This window comes from Crinia signifera, chromosome 4 (genome assembly GCF_055691185.1).
Source record: "Crinia signifera chromosome 4, ASM5569118v1, whole genome shotgun sequence".
Classification (NCBI taxonomy): domain Eukaryota; kingdom Metazoa; phylum Chordata; class Amphibia; order Anura; family Myobatrachidae; genus Crinia; species Crinia signifera.
The window spans coordinates 66,557,732-66,584,151 of record NC_139220.1 but is presented as its reverse complement, the minus strand read 5'-3'; the positions used below and the strand labels follow the sequence as shown (position 1 = coordinate 66,584,151).

At 44.9% G+C, this 26,420-nt stretch overlaps 1 protein-coding gene across 3 annotated transcripts in view; it reads right to left on the bottom strand.

The window, feature by feature from the left end:
• SLC23A1 (solute carrier family 23 member 1) overlaps positions 1–26,420 on the bottom strand; it is a 514,139-nt gene that overhangs the window by 422,887 nt on the left and 64,832 nt on the right. For all 3 annotated transcript variants that reach the window (XM_083181818.1, XM_083181819.1, XM_083181820.1), the window contains exons 2-3: positions 6,038–6,195; positions 5,125–5,213 (exon numbers count right to left, since the gene is read on the bottom strand). In XM_083181818.1, the coding sequence (XP_083037944.1) occupies positions 5,125–5,213; positions 6,038–6,195 (247 nt within the window). The remainder of the gene's footprint in view (positions 1–5,124; positions 5,214–6,037; positions 6,196–26,420) is intronic.

The following is a 26,420-nucleotide window of genomic DNA, read 5'->3' as shown; positions in this document are numbered from 1 at the left end:
AAGAAAAAAAGAAAAAAAATCTAAATAAATGGGAAGCTAGAGCACTCAATAAATTGATAAAAGAACAAACTATCATAATAAAGGAGGCGGACAGGGGCGGGGGCTTATAATTCAAGACAGAAAGGATTACATAAGTGAGGCAAATAGACAATTAAATGATACCCAGACCTACAGTTTATTAAAGAAAGACCCTTCTTCTAATTTTTTGAAAGAACTTAAAATCCTACTGGATGAGGCCCAGGCAGATGGCCTACTAAATAAAAATGAATATAAGAATATAAATCCACAAGTCCCTCACTTCACCCCCTGGTCGCCCTATAATTTCAGGCATTAATTCCCTCACTTCCAACCTTTCCTTTTATGTTGACACTTTCCTCCAACCTAGAGTTTCAGTTTTAAAGTCACACATAAAAGATACCACTCACTTTTTGCAACTTATTCAAAATATCACCTGGCGCCCCTCATACTCATTTATCAAGTTAGATGTACAAAGCCTGTATTCAAATATACCCCACGATTTAGGAGTTCAAACTATCAAAAAACAGATAAAAAAAGATAATGATTTATCGAAATCACATCAGGATTTAATTTGCAAAGCAATTCAATTTATTTTGTCTCACAATCATTTTATGTTCCTGGACCAATTTTACTTGCAAATTATGGGCACGGTGATGGGGACCAGGTTCGCACCCAGTTACGCCAACCTCTACATGGGGGAGGTCAAGGACCACCTCGTGTGGGGGGGGGGTGGCGTGGGTCATGAACCTGGTCCTCTATAAACGCTATATATAGATGATTTATTTATAATTTGGGAGGGAGACCAAACCTAAATCAATTCATTTGTTTCTCATTTAAATAATAACTCCTTTAATTTAAAATTTACCCATCACTGTCACCCCACAACCATTAATTTTCTGGATATAACTATTGAAGTCTTAGACAATATGATCACTTCCCGAAAATATACAAAGGAAACAAGCACTAATAATTACATTTACATTTCACTAGCTCACATTACAGTCCGTGGGTCAAAAACGTGCCAAGGGACAGTTCCTCAGGCTGAGGAGAAACTGTTTGGATCAACACACGTTTGATATTAAAGCAGCCTCAATGAGAGAAGCTTTTATCGACAGGGGGTACCCACCCCCCAGGGGGTACCCACCCCCCCTTCAGTGGTGTAACTATAGCTCCGCAGCCCCCGCATTGGCGGGGGGGGGGGGGCGCAGAGAAATTGGGGGCGCCGCCGGGACCTTCCTGACGTCACGGTCCCGGCCGGCTCCTGCTGCAATGAAAACTGACAATTAGAAAATGGCTGCCCCCATACTGCAGACAGTTTTCTGTCTGCAGTATGGGGGCAGCCATTTTCAAAGAGTCAGTTTTCATTGTAGCAGCAGGAGCCGGCCGGGACCGTGACGTCAGGAAGGTCCCGACAGAGATCTGGGCGAGACGCAGACCGCGGGTAACTATAGCCCCACAGCCCCCCCAGCGGCGCCCCCAATTTCTCTGCGCCCCCCGCCACCGCGGGGGTTTGCGGAGCTATAGTTACGCCACTGAAGGGGGGGTGGGTACCCCCTGTCGATAAAAGCTTCTCTCATTGAGGCTGCTTGAATATCAAACGTGTGTTGATCCGAACAGTTTCTGACCGCGGGTAAGAAGGGGGGGCAGGTTAGGTGGGGAGCGAATAAACGTGCGCCGGGGGGGCGCTAAATAGTTAGTTACGCCCCTGCCCCCCTTGTCACTCAAGCAGAAGATCTGTCCCGTAAAAAAAGATAGAAATGAATTATTGAGAATCAAGGAAAGAAATCAGGAATGATCTCAGGATGAGAATCTCTCTTTTATCTCCACCTATAATGACTATTCAGGGGAGATTAAAACCATTATAAAGAAGATTTATGACATTTTAAAGCAGGATTCTCTACTTAGAACCCTAATTCCTCCCGAACCCAAGTTTATCTTTCAGAGAAATAAATCCTTAAAGAATTGCTTAGCACCAAGTTATTTGAAAATGAAAAAAAGTGAGTCCACGGGTGTAAACTGGTTGGGCAAAATGAAGATTAATGGTTGTTATAAATGTGGGAAAAACAAGTGTACCACCTGTAAATATATAGCAAATAAAACCACCACAGTAAAAATGGAACAGGACGGAAAACAATATATTATTAATAGCTTCATTAATTGTGACACCACTTATGTCATATAAATACTATTTTGCAGTTGTAATCTAAAATATATAGGGCGAACAACCAGACCCTTGAAACAAAGGTTTCTCGAACATAGGAGAAACATTCTGAACCGGGTACAAACCCACAGTGTCTCCCGCCATTTTTCGATCCATCATAATGGCGATCCTGGAGAGATTAACCTCATAGGGTTGGAAGACATACCCTCCACTAAAAGAGGCGGGGATAGGTTCCAAAAAGTATGTAAACAAGAGACACTGTGGATGTTTAACATGAACTCCATTTTTCCAGCTGGATTAAATGAAGCAGTGGAACTGAATAACATTTAATATGTTAGGAACTTATCACCACAAAAGAAGTAATTATCCAGATATTCCATTCTCTGTGGCCCCTAAACTCTCGACCTACATTCTTTATTGCATTCTCTATTCTAATATGAACAACTCTGTGTAACCAAACTCTCTTATATAATAAACAAAATAACAAAAAAAGAAAAATCTGTGAATAAGAACTTCCATCTCACATAAACACTTTGAGAAATTTTCCTGATAATATATAGTTTTGTATATTTTTTTGTGTAATTTTTTGTGTAATTTTTGGAATTTCCATGTAATTCTTTACACCTGTATAATTCTGTACCATTATGCAAACTATCCCGACTACTAATAAGTATTGATATAGTCAAATGAAACAGGATTATCTAAACCTTCATTTCTGAATACTATATTGTTTGTAATATCATTGATAATAACATTAAAGAAAACTGTCATACATTGGCTGTAAACAAAATAATGAAATATACCAGCGATTGGCAAAACTATTTGAAAATATTGAGCCTATAAATGGAACATCGCAAAAAAGAAATAAATCCAAGTTGGATCAGAACGGATCCATTCGCATAGCCAATGTGTCCTGTTTCTTTAACACAAGCTAGAGCTGTGACTACGCATATGCGTTCCGAAACCCGGAAGCATCTGCGTTCCATTGACAGGATACGCGTCACCGTGTATGCCGGAAGTATGGCGGAAACGCTGTACTCCGGGGATAAGAAAAATAAAATAAAAAAAAACTTAATTCTGAGCTTCTAAATACTCGTTTTTGAATAAAAACGATTACACCCTATCAGGTCTGTCTTCTGTTGATTATATTATTTTTAAAAATGTATTTTAATTACTATGTCCATTAGCAATGGGATTGTCTGACACAGGTGCAATTAATTGTCAATTAAAAAGGGTATATAAACCCCAAGCAGCCATACCAAGCCATCACCTTGAAAAAGCTGACAGAGTTCTACTGTCAGACCTCCCACTATTACTTGGCATCATCTTATCCTCTGTTGATGAAATAAGAGCCCTGGCTGACTGGATTTCTATCAAAACGATATTGCTGATACCAAAAGCCTTTTGGTCGACCAGATACCAAGCAAAACCACACTTTTCACCACCAAATTGATTGGGAAGCCCCACAAGGTCCGAGAACTTCCTCCAGCGGTACTTTACCACCAAAGCACAGCCGCATTCATAGTGAGGACACTGGATCCTACCTGGAAGAATCCCTCTAATAAATGGTGAGACTCTGACATTTATTGCTCTCAGCAGTGGCTCTATTTAACAATATATCCTAAGAGGACTACCTAAACTGCCAACACCATCCATTGAGGCTGCTCACACTTATGTTTTAAAATTGTTGTGTTTAAACTGTGTACTTTTTAATAAATGTAAAATCTTTTTCAGACAATCCCTATATGTTTAAACTTATTTAAAGGAACAGCGCTGCTTTATTATATAGACGTAAGTTTATATGTGTTTTTTCTTGCCATTTGTACCAGAGGTATACTATAGACCTCACCCAAGCAGCAGGTAGATTGTGTATTTCAAAAACATCTCATATCAGCGCCTAGTTCATCTTTTCCTTTTTTGGTAAGAAACCACTCATAACATTGAAGGTTATAATCTATTTAGAGAAAACAGATTAGGTACAAGGGGATGTGGGGTTTGCTTATACAGTATATTAAACCATCCTTAAAACCATATACAGTATTTGCTTTATTTTTTAACAATAAGAATACATTAGTTATTGTAGTCAATAAACCTCTTTTATGTGAAACTTAACACATATTTGCCGTTATATAATTTCGGAGTAGGGAACGCCCCAGTATAAACCCACTCCATTGGTTCTGCAACCTAGAGTCCCACATTTCTGCCTTTCATGAATACATTTCCACCTACTGTATCTCTTTACATTCTGAAATTCGCAGTTCTGACCAGTAATGCCACTTCAGTCACAATTTGAGAGATTTGGAAGAAATACCTTCTACTCTCAATCATCTGGGCTTGTGCTTACCTAGTTCTGGACCACACAATACATACCACATGATACACGCCATCAAATGCAATGCAAAATACAGAATGCACCACAAAACTGTTAAACTCTGCAACCAGCCACATACATACATACATCCCCCAAAAATTGGAAGTTCCCGTGGAAAACAGGACAGTTGGGAGTTATGCACATAGGGCCTTATTCTAGTTCACTCTTTCTGACAAAATCCTTCTTAGGTGGACAAAACCATGTGCACTGCAGGTGGGGCAGATGTAACTTGTGCAGAGAGAATTAGATTTGGGTGAAATCTATATTGCAGTGTAAAAATAAAGCAGTCCATATTTTCCCTGCACAGAAACAAAATAACTCACCCAAATCTACTAATTCTCTCTGCACATTTTACATCTGTCTCCCTGCAGTGCACACGGTTTTGTCCAGCAAGGATTTTGTCAGAAAGAGTGAACTAGAATAAGGCCCTTAGAGTAGATTAGCAGTTTCATTATTGGAAACACTATCACACCATGTTGTGATCTGCCAATTTGGGCCTGGCTGGTGACCAGTTGAACAGCACTACTTTAAAATGAATTAATATATCCATAAATAATATTTTTTAAGTATTTACCATGAGAGGGACATTTCCACTTATCCAGTGTTAATATGGCTCTTGCTGGAACCAAAAATGCAAAAGCACTCGCTTGAAATAGAGGTAGTCTGAAACAGAGAATTACACTATGTTGTCAAATTGTACATCATAAATCTACAGCAACTATGATTCAAAATTAATGAACTAGTAACTAGTCTTTAAAGGATTTCTTTGTTACCCCATTCCTTATAAAAATCTTATGCTTACTATAGATTTTTTTAAATGTGATCTTTTTTAATATGTTTTTGTACAGATGGTGCATAGATTATTGGAATGAATTATATAAGTAAGGATGAAGTGCATGCTACTACTTGTTCCCTAGACTGTGATTATCATTTGTGTAGTCCATTTAAAAAAACAACAACACAAGAACCTTCCAGCAGTGCTCATGCCTACCTGGATTAGGCCTCAGGAGTTTACAGTGAAAGTTACCACACTACCAGCAAACCTTCTCCACATCACATCAACCTACTGTACTGTACTCAGTGCGAGTTTATTACCACATGGTGATATTTAGTGAGTGTCCAGACTTCGAAATCTGTACTGCACAATATTCACAAACAGTGTCTCAAAACGAGGTAAATATAGGAACGGGACTTTTTTACTGTTTAATTAATAAATATGTGTATGAAAGAGAATCTGCATTTTTAAATTTTAAATGTAGGAGTAACTTGTTCACTTTTCTCACATGTGCTTGAATTAGGAGCCCACTTCAGCGCCTATAATACCGTAGTCCATTAGAACAGCCCTTTTTTATGAATAACTCCAGTAAGAGGCATTATTAGTACCTATTTTTATATTTTTTTTTAATTTAATATATGTCGATTTAATATAACTTAGTTGAGAAATAGAATTATATTTTAAAACCAACAAACGTTATAAAAATGCATACCTCACACCAATTGTTGTTTGGATAAATGTAGTGATTCCCACACAGGTGAATATTGTTCCTATAAGCTGGCTCACAGTATGTTGATCATTTCCAACACAAAGAGCATTTGCCAGAAGAAATGGTATTGCAATTGTCCCACTGAAGCAAGTTAAATAGTGCTGTAAAACATAAATAAAAAATATTAGCTTTACATTTTATTGTATATATTTTAATAAAAGTAGGCAAGGTTTTAATTTGATAATGATTTCATATTAGAAACCATTGAGGTACTGTACAGTATATGCTTGTGGACTCCAAGAAGTAGGGGGACGTTTTTAACGATTCCCGATTACAGCCGATCCCAATTGCGAACTAAAATACAAAATACAAACTGAGAATAACTGGCTAATTTAGTAAACTACCATATTCTCAGGAATTGTATTTTCCAATGTTGAAATGGTTCTGTGACAAGGATCAGAAACATAGAGTCTCAGATGATGACTTTGTTGTTTATTCTCAACAGCAGGTTATAGCATAGCAGATTAAATTCATATGCAGTCAGTAGAATATAGGTACTCTCAGCATAGCAGACTTTAAATACAAACAAGCAATTAGACTGCATAGATCAGTGAGATCTGTGCAGGCTTCTCTGTGTAAAAATGAGAAAAATAAATAAATAACAGTGTGGATTCATAGGCAAACGCAGGGGGGGTGGGTATTCTGGTTGCCCATAAACCCCCTCCTCTTGGCAAGTATGGCACTGGTGTATAATATGATCAGTAGAGCAGCCACCACATCATGCAGTGTAAGGGACAGAGCAGAGCTGCTGCACATGCCTAGTGTACCAGCTTCTACCACATTTACTGTATAAAGTTTATTCTGGTTTACTCGCAAAGGCACAATCACTCTCTAATGGACAAAACAATGTGCACTGCAGGTGGGGCTGATGTAACATGTGCAGAGAGAGTTAGATTTGGGTGGGGTTTGTACTTCAAACTGTTATCTATATTGCAGTGTAAAAATAAAGCAGCCAGTATTTACCCTGCCCAGTAACAATAAAACACCCAAATCTAACTCTCTCTGCACATCAGCCCCACCTGCAGTGCATATGGTTTTGTCCATTAGAGATTGATTGTGCCTTTACAAGTGAACCTGAATAAACCCCTATGTGTGGATCTGAGCCCTCAAACATCGTACTGGACCAGAGAGTAGCTGCCAGGAGGAAGAGACAGGAGCCTTACCATGAAGTGGGAGATACTGTATTCAATTGAGTATCCAATTTTCAGGGCTGTAACCACGGGTGTGATATGCTCTTCCGACAGTCGGGATCCCGACTGGCCGGACTCAGACATGGCCAGCACAAGAAAGCCCCTTGCAGGTTCGCTGCGCTCGCCACGATGCGGGCACGATGGTGAGCTACGCTCGCCACCTATTCTATTCTCCCTCTATGGGGGTCGTGGACTCCCACGAACCCGGCCGTCTGTGTTTTAACAGTTGGGATCCTGACGTCGGGTTAATGACTGTCGGGATCCCGACTGTCGGGACCCTGTCCGGCACCCGTAACCACTCCCCGAGACTCCTGTACTCCAATGCGCTGCAGAGTTGGAGATTTTGGATTACATTTGGAAACCCCCACTAAAAATCCTGTGTTTGTCACTGATTCCCAGTGTTGGTTGCAGTAATACAAATGGAAAGAAGGCATGGGGTCCCCCAGTAATTTTTATAGCCAGCACCGGGCTCAAACAGCCATCAGGGTAATGCCACAGCCTTATTATATAAGTTATTATATAAGTTATTATAATGACTTATTATCTAAGTTCCTGTGGCCAAAGCATTACATCTGTGTCTGGTCAGCCCTGGCCACATCCGTGATGGATTGGGGACCCCCAATAAAGCGGTCCCTTCTTCAGTATTGAGTTTTGTTGTAGAACTACAATAGCCAGCAAGCCTACCACACATACTGAGAGTTGGAGAACCACAAGTCCCAGTGGGGCATTAATGTGTCTGCTGGGACTTTTACAGAACCAATAACGCAAAGAATAGACACAGAATAAAGTACAATTTTATTACATACATCGCAGACATACAGACTCACCTATCTTGAGCCTGTTTGTTTGGTCACTTGTCCAGTAGAAAGTTCAAAATGGTTCCCATGAAAATATTATACTTACCATATTTCCAGTGTAGTGTCCTCTTCTGTCCATGTAGGCATCCAGGGGGATAAAAAAATGCAAAAAACTGATGTTAGCTGCAGTCAGTGGCAGCTTCCCTGACATAGGCTGACAAGGAATTCCTGCTCTCCCATCAACTTGCGTTGTGTCCCTGGTGCCGGTTGCTTGGCAACCAGAGAAGCTGAAGCAGCTTCCGCTTATGTCGGGGATCGCGTCTATTGTGCCAGTCACTTATCAACCAGAGATGTTCAGATACTACCACCCGGTGACCACTTCTGCCAGGTGGTTGGCAGAGCAACGGGAGACTCCCGCAGGTGTATCACTCAGCCAGAGGGGCGGAGCTGTATCAGCTGCTAAATGGAGCTGAGCTCTTTTAAGGGACTCAGCTGAAACCAGCCCTGCCGGTCTTCTGTCTAAAGGTCACCTGCCAGCCTCTTTGCATTCTTCTGTTCCTGGTTGTCCAGCCATTCATTCAGGGGACTCCTGCGGCCCACCGCTGTCAATTCCTGTTCCATAAGTGCTCCATATTGGGGCCCAGGCATTATTCAATTGCTGTTATTATTGTTTACTTTCCGGGCAGTGTTTCCCTTACCAAAAGCCTCATATATTGATAATGCCTCGCTCTGCATAATATAGTCATATTGCCTCACAAAATATATTTGAACAGTACCAAAAGCCTCATATATTGATAATGCCTCGCTCTGCATAATATATGCTAGTATATGTTATATGTTGTTTGTTTTTACTTTATATGTATATTTGAGTGTTATGAATTGTATTTTAATGTGTTTTTTCTATTAAATCAAAGTGATATCATAATACTGTGTAAATTTTACTTTGAGGTAAAACAGCGCCACCTTGTGATAGGATTCTATCACTCCCAAACCTTTTCCCTTACACTGGTTGCCCTGAGGAAGATCTGCGAAGCGTACGCAGGCTTCAACAGCCATGCGGGCGTCTTCCTGTATTGCCTCACTATTTGTCCGTGTGTCTATGTGATTAGTCCTTTTATGGACTCTAATGTGTTAATGTATCTATTTGTCATTACTTATCTGTACTCAGCTGCTGCACGAGTTCTGTCAGTAACGGAAGCATCAAACCAGTGTCCATCGGTCCGCCCCGCAGTACACATCCCTGCACAGGGACTGTATCGCTCGGCATCAGTGGGTCACTTGTGTACAGCTTAACATTAATATACCACGTGTAAGCTGTGACCTATTCCACACTAGCTGTATTATGCTGCTTTAATATTATACTGCATCTATCCGCTATACGATACTTAACGGCAACTTATTATTTTTCAAACCAATGATTACCGGTTTGTATGATCATAGATCACTAGTGGGCTGTATTTCAGTGATCCATTGCCACTAATAACAGTAAATCCCTGTAGCGGGATGTACACTGCGTGGTGGACGCAGTGTACATCCCGCTACAGGGATTTACTGTGATTAGCGGCAATGGATCACTGAAATACAGCCCACTAGTGATCTATGATCATACAAACCGTGACAGAACTACTATTCAATAGGGTGGTGATTTACAGAACCTAATACATTGAACTATTGGCAGTTACTTCTGCAACACGTCCTTGCATCACAAAAGGACCACTAGTGCTATATTAGCTAGAAAAATTAAAAAGATTAATGTGAATTACGTGTATTAAGCTCCTTACCTTGATGTATGATCAAGAGTCACAGTGAAAACAGCAACATTTTGATTCATTGGTTATAACTCAAGAGTTGGTACAGAACTGACACACAATGATACAAATCATATAAATTGTATCCAAGAACAGAAGCCCTTTGTGTGGTATCTGCAATCTATACCTAATTAATCACACATAGATTCCATTGTATATAAAGAATCTAGTGAAGATATACCTTACCCCCATTTTTATAATAGGCTAATTTGCCACTCTTGTAGAGGGGAGGAAGGATAAAGTCTCACTTTGAATGATAGAGAATAATTCTTATATAAGGAGGTATACACATGGTAACCCCACACATGCATTTCTTTTAACATGCACTGTATTCACTTGTGTTTAGGTTATATGTTATGTGTAGTTTGTCATATTTCGCAGTATTAATATAAACCTAATAAAAAGAATACTTTATATAGTCGCATTATTTGTATTTTTTTTCTTTAATGGTGCACCACATACTGACGAACTATTCTCTATCCTAATTTGAATTTCCCTTACACTGGCCTTGTTTGCATGCCCTGGGCCTGGTATTCCCAGTGCACATTGCAGGGTTTCATTTACCCCAACAGGGTTCTTGTGTCTTGTTCTTGTTATGTCTTAGTGTGGTTTGCACTTTGCAGTGCCTTGTGTGGTGTTATTTTGCGTTACCTTGTGTTCTTTTATTTGCAACTTGGTCGCATATTGCCTGTGAAGTGGTCGCCAACTTACTTTTAAGTTGACCTATCTCCCCAATCATGGAGGAACCCTTATTTTCCCTGATTCAGACCTGTTAACAAGGCTGCAATTTTTGCAAATGGATAAAACCATGCTGCACTGCAGGTGGGGCTGATGCAGTGGTGTAACTATAGTTCCAAAGCCCCCGCGGTGGCGGGGAGGTGCTGAGAAGGTGTGGGGTCTGTGGGGCCATAGAGACCTGCTGCCGTCTCCCCCCCCCCTCCCCGTGCAGCTGGTACCTCCTGTCCTGCACTTCTGCCGGGTCCCGACTCCTGCAGCTAATAAAAAGTGACAATCAGAAAATGGCTGCCCCAATACAGCAGACCATTTTTAAGGTTGCCAGAGGAGGCCGCCGCCTACTCTAACATCCTTAAAAACTGTCTGCATTATGGAGGCAGCCATATTCTGAGAGTCACTTTTTATATGCTGCAGGAGCCGGGAGAGCCGGGACCTGACAGAAACGCAGGACAGGAGGTACCAGCTGCACGGGGAGGGGTGAGGGCGCTGCCCGAATTTGTGGCAGGGGGGGCGGAAAATTAATAGTTACACCACTGGGCTGTTACTCCCAGCCTTGAAAATTACCTCACAATGCTCTGATATTGTTATTGAGAGAGTGCATCTACACATCAGACACAATCTAGACCAAAGGTTGTCAACTTCAGAGTACTGAACTTTCTACACAGACAGATTATATGGGCAGCATCAAGGAAAATTAATCCCATTAAATGGGAAAACAACACACTACGAATTTTCCAAGACTTTTCATTGGAGCTGTCAAAGGCTAGATGTTCATTTGCTCCGATATGTTCAACTCTTGCTAAAGATAAACACAAATTCCACCTAATGTACCATGCACGTTTGAGAATCTTTTCTTGTTCCAGTTTCAGAGATTTTCACTCTCCTAAGGAAGCAGAGTATTTTCCTGCTAAAGAAGGCCAACACCTTAACAATGCAGACATCACAGATGTCCCTGATGGGTGAAATCGCGGAAGTGAACATTGGTAAAAACTCAATGATTCACAGACCATGGCCCTTATTCTAATCTATGCGGTACGGCCCGCGTGCGGCCGTACCGCCGATGTTTTGACACTGCACATGCGCAGAGGTCAATCTGCGCATGTGCAGCCCCCTTCGCCGCAGACGGATTTCGTCCGCCGCAAAGGGGGCGTATAGGGGCGTGAGGGGCTTCATGCCCTCATTTCCCTATGTGTACGCCCCGCGTTTCATGGGCGTTCCCATGCAAACGCGGGGCGTATGCATGGTAATGAGGGCATGACGCAACTCATGGGGGCGGAAAGCTGACGTCGCCGGATGTCAGCTCTCAGCCCCCATACAAGCTACCACACGGACGATTGTCCGTGTGGTCTCAGCTTGCGGGAGCTGCTGGGGCGTGCGGACCTGCCTTCGATGGTCGACGACCATCGAATGCAGGGGGCAGCTCCCACCATGGTGGAGGCGTACGCCTCCACCATTTTTATGCGGATCGCCAGCCGTCCGTGTACGGACGGCCGTGGCGATCCGTCTCGTGGGCGGGGCTTGGTTTGTGCGGCCGGGGCACCGTGTGCGGCTCCGGCCGCACCAACCAGAATAAGGGCCCATATGCCATTTGAAAGTACTAATGCTCTTGTGTTTCAAATAATAACTATAACTCTCGTAGTGGATTCTTCTTTATTCTCAGTGCATTCTGATTTATGTATACAGGTAGATCAAAGTTTAAGCAGATATTTCTGACGCTTACACAAACAATCACTAACAACATACATGGTGTGTAAAGAGTATTGAAAAAAATTGTGTCAAAAAATAGTCTTTAAAATGTGGATTATAACAGGGTAAACACTGGTTTTTGCATTTATATTTGGGGCTGTATTGCCGCTGTGCAACTCTGTTTATTTCTAACTCAGAGCCCAGTTTTACTCTTAATGGGGGTATAGGCTAATATGCTATTTAAATAGCTATATTTTATTATATAATTTTTAGCCTTTACTCGGCCCTAGGGGCTTGGAGGTTCCTTGTGTTTGGGAGGATGTGCGTGGTATGATAACAGTGTAGACAGGCAGAGTAGATATTAATTAGAACTGCATCTGCTGCTGTCACATACGTTGTTCAAATACTGTGTATCTCTTCGTATTGCGATCCCCTGGTAGTGTTTATTTCCAGGGCTACAATATAGATACAATGTATTTACTGTTCCTGTATTAGGTGCTGAGGATATTACTATATCACCCAATTGCATAGGGAGAGTAGAATACACTGTCTGCTCTAATGATATTTATTTGCAGAGCTACAATGTAGATACAGTGTGTTTAATACTCCTGTGTTAGGAGATAAGAATAACGGAGTGCCTGCATAGGCATGTAGAGGGTTAAACATCCCTCAGCTGCGTGTCAGAGAGCAGGTGACTCGGGGACCCTATGCTAAAGGGAGGTTTGGTCAGAGGAAGAAGGATCATAGGGGCAGGAAAGGGAGGAGGCTTCCTCTTCTTCCTGCAGAATTTCTAGGGATAGGTCGTGGGTCCCTGAGCTCCCAGCGTGTCAGGTCTAGCGAGTCAGGTACCTTATTTCTAAACGCTGGCATGGCTTCCGCCGCAGCTGCGAGGCCCCGGCGCTCTGCCCGCCGCCCTGCTCGTTTCTCAGGGGATGATGGCGGCGATGCTGGTGATGCTGCCCCCCTCTCCCCGCAGCCTCCGGCGCCGCCCGCTGCTCGTCGCGGGTCGCGGGGAGTGACGCGCACCGGTAGAGGCATTGCGCCTGATCCGGGTGCGCGGGCTTCGCCGCGGCCTGCTGGGGGGCAGGCTGGCCGGGCGCAGCGTGGGGGGACCGCATCATCGCGACGCGCCGGCCGGGGCTCCAGGTCCGGCGCGTCACGCGGGGCACAGAGGCATGGTGGCGCGGCCGGAACCGGCGAGGGTGCGGTGCGGACAGCATCGCTGTCCCCAGCGCCGAGCAGGGCTTCCGACGCCCGCACACACCGCGGCAGGCCGCAGCGGGGGGGGAGGCATGCTCCGTCAGAAAGGTCTGACGATAGGGACTCAAACGGGAGTCACGCTGCTGCCAGCCAGAGGCGGCAAAGTGTCAGGCAGCGTGGCTCATCCAGTCACGCTGGGCGGCTGCAGGATGAGGCTGAGGAAGGCAGTGGGATGCTGCCGGGTGGCCGGGCTGGGATGAGCAGGAGAGAGCTAGAGGATGACGGGGGGGTCGCGGCATGGTGGCGGGGGGATGCAGGCCGTGCCGGTCGCTCGGGCTCTGCAGAGGGCCCAGGTAGGGGCCACACACGGGCAACCCCGGCCGCTGCCTTTGATCCAGCCATGTTGTCCTCTGCCCTCACCTCCATGGCCAGCGCCCTGGGTCCCCTGGCCAATAGCCTCGCCTCCGGGAATAGGGAGCCCAGGGTTAGGAGGGGTAGGGGAGCAAGGCCACGGGCAGAGCCCTTACCAGGCTGCTCCCAGTTTATGCAGGCCGTCAGGGAAGTGGGGTCGGCAGTAGCGGCCATAGAGGGCCGGCCCTCTACATCTAGCCAGGCGCAACGGGCCGCGGGGCGCAGGAGGTCTGGTAGGCCAAGGCATAGGTCACCTGAACCCTACCTCGACGACTTACCTTTGGAAGAAGAGGCTGACGCCGGCAACACCAGTGATGACGCGGATGACGACGATACGTGGGCTGCACAGCCAGACTCCTCAGGTGAGGCCTCGTTTGATGACGTAGGGTCTGTGCAGGGCACTTCCTCTAGCGGGTCTGGGAGCAACCATTCTTCCTCCTCCTCCTCCTCAGCGGGTGGGTCTGATGTGGGGAGCTCAGCTAGGGCGCGCAAGCGTGCAGCTAGATACGCCAAGAAGGAGGCAGGGAAGAGGGCGCAGCAGTCTAAGCGCAGGAAGTTATCCGCCATATCCCGTAGAGAGAGGAAGAGAAGGAACTTGCCAGCGGTGGTGCACTGCGATTATACGGCAGTGTGCAGAGGTTTGCGCGAGAGTTGCAGGAAGAAGATAGAGAGGGGTGATTACGTTGACGTGTTCAGTCTGACTGAGGACTCTAAGAAAGCGTTCAAAGCAGCCAAAGACAAGGGCGGCATTGGGTCCGAGGCCTATAGGTCTTATGACAACTGGCTGGCGGGGTTTTGTGTGTTCGCGGCCTGTTACTTGGAAGATCGGCCGGACGAACACATGAACGTGATTAGGTATATACATATGGTACACGAAATGCAGCGTACGTACGGGGGCACGGCCTGGCGAACGTGTGATGAGCAGTTCCGGCGCAAGCAGGACTGCCTATTCATACTTGACCTAGGGTGCAAGGACGTAGAAATATGGATGGGGCTCACGCACATGGGGTCGGGGGCGGTGGAGGCTGCCTCCGCCACCCCGGCTCCCGCCGCGGCCTCACTAGCCTCGCAGCGACCGACGCAGGAGACCCTTCCGGTGCGCCGCTTTGTCGCAACGAATAGGCCCGTAGCGGTAGGCACATCAAAAGGGAAATGCTTTGCATTTAATAACTCCTCCTGTCAGATGGGCCAACGCTGTCGTTTTCGACACATATGCATTAATTGTTCGGGAAACCACCCAGCCTCCAACTGCTTTCGGGGCCCCCGCCCCAATAAAGGGGCGGCGGCCGCTACACCCAGAGCAGCGGCAGGCGGGAATCCTAGGTAAGGCGCGTTCGCCTGTGAACGTGGATGCCATGGCCGATTGGTTACAGCGCTACCCGGATAGGGAAGCTGCCTTGTTTCTGTTTGAAGGTTTTAAAGCAGGTTTTGTTTTGCCAGTTAAAAAGGAAGTTAAGGGCGGGTTATATCGTAACCTCCAATCCGCTCGTTCACTCCCAGAAGTTTTGAGGGAAAAAGTGGATAAGGAGATTCAGTTAGGACGCATGGTAGGTCCTTTTTCTCACCCCGCTTTAGATAACTTGGTTATTTCCCCAGTTGGCGTGGTCCCTAAGAAGGCCCCGGGGAAGTATCGCCTTATACAGCATCTGTCTTACCCAGCGGGTTTTTCTGTCAACGACGCCATCCCAGAGGAATATTGTTCGGTGACTTACCAGTCATTTGACGATGCCCTGGCAATGGTGCGGTCGTTTGGACAGGGGGCACTCATGGCTAAGATAGATGTTGAGTCGGCTTTTAGGCTTCTTCCCCTGCACCCCAGTTCATTTAGGTACATGGGCTTCCGCATAGGAGAGGAGTATTTCATCGACAGATGCTTGCCGATGGGGTGCTCTGTTTCTTGTGCATTTTTTGAGAAGTTCAGTACCTTTCTGCACTGGTGTGTTGAGAGTTCATCCGAGGGGGGCGGCCTCGCCCATTACTTGGATGACTTTCTGTGCATCGGGCCGGCTGGCTCCGATCACTGCGCCCGCACTCTGGCTAGGATTCAAACGATTTTCGGGCATTTCGGGGTCCCCATCGCAGAGGACAAGACCGAGGGCCCCTGTACTTGTCTGTCATTTCTTGGTATCTTGATAGATACTGAAAAGGGATGCTGTAGCCTGCCGGCCGACAAGGTAGCCAGGCTCAGCGAGGCCATTTTGCAATGCGGGAGTAGGTCTAAGATCCCTCTGAGGCAGACGCAGTCAGTTTTGGGACAGCTCAACTTCGCTTGCAAGGTCATCCCCATGGGCAGGCTTTTTTGCAGGAAGCTCGAGAGGGCCACGGCCGGGGTGAGCAAACCGCACCATCTAGTCTGCCTGTCTGCCGAAATTCGGCGGGACTTGAGGGTATGGGCCTCGTTCTTAGAAGATTTCAACGGGGTGCGGATTTGGCTGGCCCCGACCGTGGTAAACTCAGAGCTTCAGTTGTACACAGATGCAGCCGGAGCGGCTGGCTTTGGCTGTTTCTTAGATGGGCATTGGTGCGCGGAGATTTGGCCTCGGGGGTGGGCCCGCGAGGGCCTCACCCGGGACCTATTGCTGCTAGAACTTTTTCCCATAATGGTTGCCATGGAGATCTGGGGACCGCGCCTGGCGAACAGGAGCCTGCTCTTCTGGTGCGACAATTTCAGCGCTGTTCACGCCATTAATCATCAGAAGGCCAAATCCCTGTTAGTGTTAAGAAGCCTGGCGCAGCTTTCCCTCCAATGCCTGCGTCACAACATAATGTTTAGAGCCCAGCATGTTCCCGGCGTTGATAACGAGATAGCTGACGCGCTTTCGCGTTTTCAATGGCAGCGTTTCCGCGATCTTGCTCCTAACGCTGATTTGTTGGGCACACCCTGCCCCTCTTACGTTTGGCAGGTGATCGAGCCCGACTGGAGGGGCTAGTGGAGTCCTCATTGGCACCCAGTACTCTGCGAAGCTATCGGCAGGCATGGGCAGAATGGGAATCGTTTTCAGGAGGGGGCGCGCAGCCAGGTAGGCGGGGTCAGCAGCGATTGCTATCTTTCATTTGGTTTTTATATAGCTCAGGAAAATCTAGGGCGGTGGCGGCTCGGTACTTGGCGGGCATATCTTTCTTTGCTAGGGTCAAAGGGCGGCCGGATTTTACTAAGGGTTTTCTAGTCACTAAGGCCATGAAGGGCTGGGCACGGAAGGTGCCAGCCCCTCTAGACTGTCGCCGACCAATTAATGCCCCTCTTCTTCGTGATCTGCTAGAAAAGGTGGGGCATTGCGCTAGCTCTGCGTTCGAGGCGCTCCTGTTTAGGCTAGCTTTTTCTATGGCTTACCACGGCGCTTTTAGGGTATCCGAGCTGGTTTCCCCCTCGAAGACTAGGGACGCGACCCTCCTTCTGTCCGACATACGCTTAGAGCGAGGGGCATTATGGTTTAGGATTAGAAGGTCCAAGACCGATCAGTCGGCTAGAGGTAGGTGGTCCTCCATGGGCCCTGTTGTCCCTGAGTCAGTGTGCCCTGTGTCATTGGGCACATTGTATATGCTGGTGATATAGGAAGGCCTCAGGGCGATCCTGGCTCCTGCACTATGATGGTTCGCCTCTGACGTTGTACCAGTTCCGATGGATGCTGGGGCGTTGCCTGTCTCGATTGGGCCTGTCACTGCGAGATTTCGGGACGCATTCCTTTAGAATAGGTGCCGCTACTGCGGCAGCTGAAGCCGGCTGGTCGGTTAAGGACTTAAAATCCCTAGGGAGATGGCGCTCAGCGAGCTACAAGAAGTATATCAGGCCACATCTGCTATCATAAGTCTTTCTGAGTTGTCTGTTTGTGACTGTCGTGTTGATGGATGGTCATTTGTTTACCCTTCCCTATGTCCTCCCTACTCGGGGCTTAACTACGCTCTGCTATTGGGCCAGCGTCCGGAGTTTTCCTGCTTTTTGCCTGATCTGACGGACTGAATTTGGTGCTTATTAATTTGGCTATAGTCTAATTAAAAGTCCCTCAGCAGGTCTAGTCGTTTTTTCTCCGGCCGAGTACACCTTTCATCCCTTTCCTTTCCAAGACCCGGCCCTTCCCCCTGTTTGTCTCTTTCCTTTTGTGTCCTGGTATGGCTCCAATCGTGATTGGAGCATGTCTTAGGCACTGTTTGAAAGTGCCTCGAATAGTCATACCAAATTTGTTTTTTCTTTTTGGCAGATCCTCATAAATATGTAAAGGGGCTCCCAATTTAACAGTCCATTCTAACCCCCATTTCATTTCTCTTGCATCTCTTCCCTTAGGTCTGGGAATGGATAGACTCCAGGTGTGGGTAGTCGGTCACTCATTCGTCTACTGGGCTGCTAGGCTAGCTAGCACAGGTAAGGGTCCCCCCCTCTGCCGCCATCGGATTAATTAGGTGGTTAGGGGTACGGGGTATGTCCTGGAGGGCCCTTAGGAATTCACTGTGGCATTACGCACGCAAGTACGGTTTACCATCAGTACTAGTGCTTCACTTGGGAGGCAATGATCTAGGGAAAATACCTCAGTTAGAGCTGCGCAACTGGATTTTAGAGGATCTGGCGGCCATTAGATCGGCCTGGCCCACATGCACCATCGTGTGGTCATTTATCGTTCCCCGGCAATGTTGGAGGGGGGTTAATAATCCTAAGGCAATTGATGAATCCAGGAAGAAGCTTAATGCGGCAATAGCTAGATGGGTGTTAGCTTCCGGAGGGGCAGTGGTTGCTCATGATAGGATCAGGTTTGGACATAAACACCTTTTCCGGCCTGATGGGGTTCATCTGGTTGATGAGGGACTCTTTATGTTCTTGGAGGATCTGTTGATAGGTATTGAGTCAATAGTCTAGATGGTGGCGGTGCGGGGTTCCTTTGGTACCCCGCTCTGGCGGGAAAGAACGGCAGTTTTTCAATAAATTAGTTAGATATCAGTTATTGAGTTTACGTACATGGCTTGTTTTCGGTGCACTCACCTCTCATTCATTTAGGCATGTTGCTGTAACACCCGTGTCGGGGTCAGCAACCTCACCCGGAGGGGTGGGTAGTAAAGGGGGCGAGGTTGAGTTGGATACCGCTTGTTATGAGTTAGGCCTGTTACGTGGGTAGTTGGGTGGAGTTTAGTTAGTAGCCGTTCTTTCTTGGCCACCATTAATTAATAAATTAATAAAATAATAAAAATAAATAATCAAAAATTCTACAAAAATAAATCAGTTAACAAGTTCTGCCAAACCTAAGTCTCCGAGTCATTATTTCAGGTATTATATTAAGGAAATGTTTATATGTTTAAGTGACACACGCTGGAGAAGGACATGTAAGGTGATGGGATGTTTAGAATAACGGAGTGCCTGCATAGGCATGTAGAGGGTTAAACATCCCTCAGCTGCGTGTCAGAGAGCAGGTGACTCGGGGACCCTATGGGAAAGGGAGGTTTGGTCAGAGGAAGAAGGATCATAGGGGCAGGAAGGGGAGGAGGCTTCCTCTTCTTCCTGCAGAATTTCCCGCCCGCCCTCCCCTTTTTTGGGTTTGGGTGGGGGATAGTGGTTGTTTAATCGCGTTAGCTGATAGGCGGGAAAGAACGGCAGTTTTTCAATAAATTAGTTAGATATCAGTTATTGAGTTTACGTACATGGCTTGTTTTCGGTGCACTCACCTCTCATTCATTTAGGCATGTTGCTGTAACACCCGTGTCGGGGTCAGCAACCTCACCCGGAGGGGTGGGTAGTAAAGGGGGCGAGGTTGAGTTGGATACCGCTTGTTATGAGTTAGGCCTGTTACGTGGGTAGTTGGGTGGAGTTTAGTTAGTAGCCGTTCTTTCTTGGCCACCATTAATTAATAAATTAATAAAATAATAAAAATAAATAATCAAAAATTCTACAAAAATAAATCAGTTAACAAGTTCTGCCAAACCTAAGTCTCTGAGTCATTATTTCAGGTATTATATTAAGGAAATGTTTATATGTTTAAGTGACACACGCTGGAGAAGGACATGTAAGGTGATGGGATGTTTATGATATTATTGTATCACCTAACTACCCAGGAAGAGTGAAATGTGCTGTCTGCTCTGGCAGCTGTGATGGATTTATTTTCAATTAATCGTTAAATGATAATTGGGAAGTAATGCTTCTTCACTATTATCACCACTGTCCTAGTATCCCTCCTCTTAGCAGATATTCACAATATGAGGCTTGTACCTCTATCTGTTATTTTTGGGTCCCTAGGACACGCCCCCTTTCCACCCTTTCCATATCAATCACATATACATTTTTAAACATGTCAATTTAAAGTACAGCATTAGTCAAGACTCCACAGAGTCCGACAAGTGTTTCTCCCATTTAGAAACAGGCTTTATCAAGGCAAATGCGGCCGCCATTCATTGGCAATATTTATTAATTTAATCCGTCCAATCAGGAGTCTTCTGGCGGTCACGTGTGTGCCACTTATCCTATCACATGTTCCGTCTGGCTTCTACTGTTTAGAAGCCGCTTCCGCCCTCACTCCGGCATCTCTTATATATTTGGCTACATCTGTCACTCAAAGTGTGTCTGGAGCTATAACGCTGGGTGGAGACTCTGACTCACATGATTGACTCACATGACAGAGAACCAGCCCAGTGAGCCCACAGACCGTGCCAGACACCCTCTGCCTCTCCATGTTACACAGCAAAGACACAACTACTCACCAGACACACCAGGTGAGCGCCCCACACCTCTATACCTCCCAACATGACCCTCTCCAGGAGGGACAGAATGCTCTGTTTGTGGACTTCCATCTTAATTTATGATTGTCATCACCTGTCATTTTAAACAGGGTACTTGACAAGAAAGGTGTTTAAGCACAGGTGATGGTAATCCATAAATTAAGAAGAAAGTCCAGAAACAGAGCAATGTGTCCCTCCTGGAGAGGGTCATGTTGGGTGTGCACCTCCCCCCCCCCCATTCACGGCATCCCCAAGATTAAATGGCACATGCAAAACACTGACATGGCTATGGTCGACAATGAAAAAGGTTGACAAGATTTATTTTTCACTTTTTCAATGTTTTCATATTCATTCTCATGTGTCGACATGGACACCAATGAAGTGCCACAGTTATGTCAACATTTACATGTGTTGACCTTTCTGTGTTGATTTTTTCTTGTGGCGATTCGCAGCACACCCCCCGCAATTCGCGGCACCCCCGGTGACTCCCGCAATCCCCCCTCCCACGATTCGCGACAACCCCCCGGGCCCCCCCTCCCACGGTTCACGGTGCCACGATTCGCGGCACCCACACCCCCCCCACGACCCCCCCTCCCGCAATTCACGGCATCCACCCACGACCCCTCCTCCCGTGATTCGCGGACACCCCTCACCTCCTCCCCCCCCCCACCCCCGCGCGTGATTCACGGCAAACCCAGGATTAAATGGCACATGCAAAACACTGGCACGGTTATGGTCGACAATGAAAAAGGTTGACATGAGTTTTTGAAGATTTCTTTTTCTTTTTTTTTATGTTTTCATATTCATTCTCATGTGTCGACATGGACACCGATGAAGTGCCACACTTATGTCAACATTTACATGTGTTGAACTTTCTGTGTTGATTTTTTATTGTAGCAATTTTTTTCCAGTGACAACTATGAACTACGTGCACGTCCACCTACACATCATCAGCCAATTCTTTGTATAATTTATAACACCTGTTCTGTTTCACTGTAGGTGTTTTAAGTCAGACCTTTTACTGCTACTATTACTGTTTATGTAAATGCATTCTGAATGACAGCAACATCCTACCATCCTTCTACAAGAATATATAACCAACTAGGTGATTCATCGCGCCCCGTGCCCCCCCCCCTCCCGCAATTCACGGACCCCCCGATCACTACCCAGCCTCCTGTTTTCCTGTGTCGTGACCTCCGCCAGTGGGGAGCCGCTGACTCAGAAACACCCTACTATACTATTGAACACACACACCTAAACAACATGCACACACAGCCCCCCCCCCACACCCACAAATGTCTCTGTACCATCCACACTATCAATGTACATCTTACTCTGTAACCGCTTTTTAATTAAACAAAACAAGACACACCCCCTTCCACATCATATGCTCTCTATTTAACACATTTCACCTATAACTCAAGTTGCAATGCAGGCCATCTTTCATACAATTCTAACCATCTTTCTCATATACAAATGTTCACAAATTAAGGGGGCGCAGCCCCTTACAACGGTGTGATGAGCGCCCGTAGGGCGCGATGAATCACCTAGTTTGTACATATGTGTGCTGCGTCTGATGTCAGACGCGCACCACATGGTCTGGTCTGACCTATCCGAATTGCTGTCCCGGAGATATGTTGTTCCATTCAGGGTTGCTTCTGACCTGGAATCTGTATTGTGCATAAGATGCCCGAAAAAACGGGTCTAAAACAATAAAATTTATTAAAGTTCCTGCGAGGAGATTAGCATGCACATACCTGCTTTTGGTTATGTCAATGGTGGTTAATATAGGATCACTGGATCATACCCCAGCAAAGAGAAGAAAGCTCTTAACTTATCTAAATAAACATTATTTGGATATTATTTGTTTACAAGAGACATATCTATTAGCCCCTGAGGTAAAGAAATTACAGATGTTAGGATGGGTAGTTCTAGGCTCAGCATCCCTGAACTTCAAGTCTTGTGGAGTAGCCATCCTAGCCAAAAAATCAATTGATATCCAGGTAGCATCGGTGAACGCAGACCCAGAAGGGAGAAATCTTTTTTTAAATCTAATTTGACTGCCTCGTTTCAATTATTTAAACAAACTCCCTCTTTAGTGAATACATATTTAACGGCCCAAGCTCATTATAACGAATACCTACAAACATCAGGCGACCAGTATTTGTTTAATATAAGATCTAAGTTCTACAAGTTCGGTAACAGAGTGGGAAGATTACTAACTAATCTTTTAAAAGGTTCAAGTTGATGGATCTTTAACAACGTCAGACACGCAAACAGCGGAAGTTTTGAAAAACATTTATCAGACTCTTTACTTTGCCTCGGGGTCTTCTTCGGGCGAGTCGATGGATGCACAGGTTCCTCACACAACCCCCTATCACCCTCACCCTTCCTCATATTGGGATTCCCTCTCCTTACCGCAAGTCCCCAAACAGAACATGAGCTCTCTAGCTTCTCCGATTATGGTAGAAGAGGTAGAGTGGGCTATAAGAAAATTAAAACTAGCGAAAGCCCCACACCCAGACGGCTATTCGAATACATTTTTTAAACTTATGTCACCTTACATTGCTGGCCCTTTAACTGTAAATTTCTATTTAATAATAAATCAGGGACTACTACCAGAGTTTTTCTCAGATGCCATAATTCAGGTCCTACCAAAGGCGGGCCGCAATTTAAATTTACCAGGCTCCTACTGATTTCTCTTCTAAACCTTGAATATAAACTGGTACTTGTGTATTATCACGGCGCCCATCGCATAGCAGAGCACGATTTTTCATCGCATCACATCGCATGCCATCGCATGCCATACACCAGATGCACTGCAATGCGATTTAAACCCCCTATACGATTTTAAATTGTATAAGCACCCTAATGGGTGCTTTTAATCACCCTAATGGCTGCTCACAATGTTTAATGCACCCCCACGCCACCCCCAGTACGAACATGAACCCGAAGCGTGGCGAGTGCAGCGAGCCCGCGAGGAGCGGCGGTACGCATCCTCCGACCTTTTCATACCCCCACTATCCACATCGGCGTGGAGTTGATTTCATATAGTGTGGTGAGCCCCGCGAGGGGCCGCGTATTATTTTACATGTATTCCGCGTCCGCTCGCCACACTATATAAAATCAACTCCACGGCAACGTGGATAGTGGGGGTATGAAAAGGTTGGAGGACATTGTAAGCCCCCTTTAGGGTGCTTATACAATTTATAATTGCATCGCATCGCATTGTATGGCATTGTATGCCATATACAATGCCATACAATTTTAAAAATGTATGACATCGGGGGACATCTTGCAACATTGCATCGCATACCATCGCATGCCTTATGGTCTGCGATGCGATGGGCGCCGTGATAATACACAAGTACCTATAAACTTTTTACAAAAATTCTTGCAGATAGTCTAAAGTGTGTACTTCCGCATATTATAAATTCAGATCAAACTGGATTTATTACAGGTAGGCATTCGGTCACCAATGTTAGAAGAGTTCTGTCGGCAATTCAAGAATCGCATGCTTTTTTGGAAAACAATAGAAATACTAATTTGGTGCTTAAGTTGGACGCCGAGAAAGCATTCAATTTAGTGTTGTGGCCACACTTGTTTCATACCCTAGAGAAATTTGGCTTCCCTCCAAGATTTATAGATATTATCCGTATAATCTACTCTGACCCAAAGTCGTCTATTGCTTGCAATGGTCTACTTTCGGCTCCATTCCAACATTATAGAGGAACCCGACAGGGCTGTCCCTTATCCCCTCTCCTATTTGTGATTGCCATCGAACCCTTAGCTGAAGCAATTAGAACCTCACCTTTATTTCAAGGCATTCAAATTAAACAACATGAATTGTAGATTGCTCTATTTGCCGACGATACCTTAATCTTTGTATCAAATCCCTCTCGCTCTCTCCCAGCCCCCTTGCATCTCATCAACTCATTTGGGAAGATTTCGGGGTACAAGGTAAACCTGACAAAGTCAAAACTTCTTCCTATAGGACATGTTGATATGGCCTTTTTACGATCCTTAGATATCCCTTTCCCCATCTCTCAATCACATTGTTACCAATATCCGTACGTAAAATAGACATATCTAAACTTGAATCTATATTTTTTAAATTTGTTTGGCAAAATAAGAGGCCGAGAATAGCCAAAAATAAAGCCCCTAAAGCTAAAGGGGGCTTAGAATATCCAGATTTATCTGCCTATGCCTTGGCCATTCTTTTTAGATATATCGGGGACTGGATATTGGGAAAGTCCACATACACCGATGTACAGTTGGACTGTGCCCTATTCTCACTTTATGCACCAAGTGCGTTGTTGCAGTCTAATAGCAGGGAAATCCCACTGTGGATTAAACAACACATTTTTTTTAAAGATACCCATGCTGCCTGGATACAGATTAATAAAAGATGTAAGGAAAATCCTTTATCTACCAGATATATACCACTATGGGGAAATCCATCGTTCCCCCCTTCGCTACTCAACTCCTATTATACCCAAAGGAAAGAGAAGGGTTTAGACACTTTAAATAAGATTTTTGACCCAGGGGGCGATATGATTTATTTTGCTGATTACTCACAAAAATTCAATTTGCCTAAAACCCGTTTATTTATGTATTTTCAAGTGAGGCATTTCCTAAATACTATAAACCCTCCTACATCTGTACTCCTTCCTAAGATCACAATGACGCAGATTACCTCTGTTGATACCTTATTACAATATACCTCTATTAATGTCTACAAATTAAAGTGTCTATACCAAATTATTATGGACAAATGTTATGACAAAAACCAGCAATGGCCGCTTTTATTAGAGAAATGGAACTCAGATATAAGCTCTATTACAACACTAGAGGATATTATAAACCTCAATATATTGTCCCTGAAGTCGCTAAATTCTTCGTATCTCCAAGAAGTATATTTACGCACGGTACATCGGGCATATATCAAGCCTTCCCAAAGGAGACTAATGGTAATGGAAGAGGAGGGACATTGTAATAAATGTGGTGTTATGGTGGCTAACTTTATTCACTGTATGTGGGACTGTCATAAAATAAGAAGATTTTGGTGTAAGACTGTCATATTTATCAACAACATTTTTTAATCAAACTTTACCCCGGACCCTACTCAACTTTCATAACTGGGATATAACCAACATCAACAGAAAAGCTCTCCCACTCTTGCTAACAATCATCACATTAGCAAGGCATCTTGATATTTTGGACTAAGAAATCAGATCCACTACTATTGACTGTTAAAAGGAAGATATTACAAAAGAAAATATGCACGACTAGAAATACTCAATGGAGCAAAAATGTTTTATTCAAAGTGGTCTTTATTTATAAATACATTAGATGAAGACATTAAAATACATATTTCCTCAGCTTTAGAACATTCTCTGGACTAAGACTGTGTATTAGTGATTCTTAAGTATAAATGTGCACGCCGGTCATCTCCCCCCCCCCCCCTTTTTATCCTACCCTTAGTTTCCTAACACCTCTGTCTTAAAGTTATGTAATGTTATGTTATGCTATGTACTGTACACATGACAGTGCTGGTTTTTCTAGTCTCTTAGCATAGTCGACCCGAAAGAGCGAATGTGTTTTGATGTCCTTTGAAACTTTAATGTATATTGTAAAATAATTGAACTTGTTGTAATGCAAGACTTTAACCATATTCGCTTATTAAACTGTATTCATATTATTGTAAGTGAAATTTCTTGAATAAAAAGATTTTTTTTTTTTTTAAAGTACGGTGGACTACTTCAGGAGAGAAGGGGACAGATCTATGCAGGAGGAGCCCCGGACA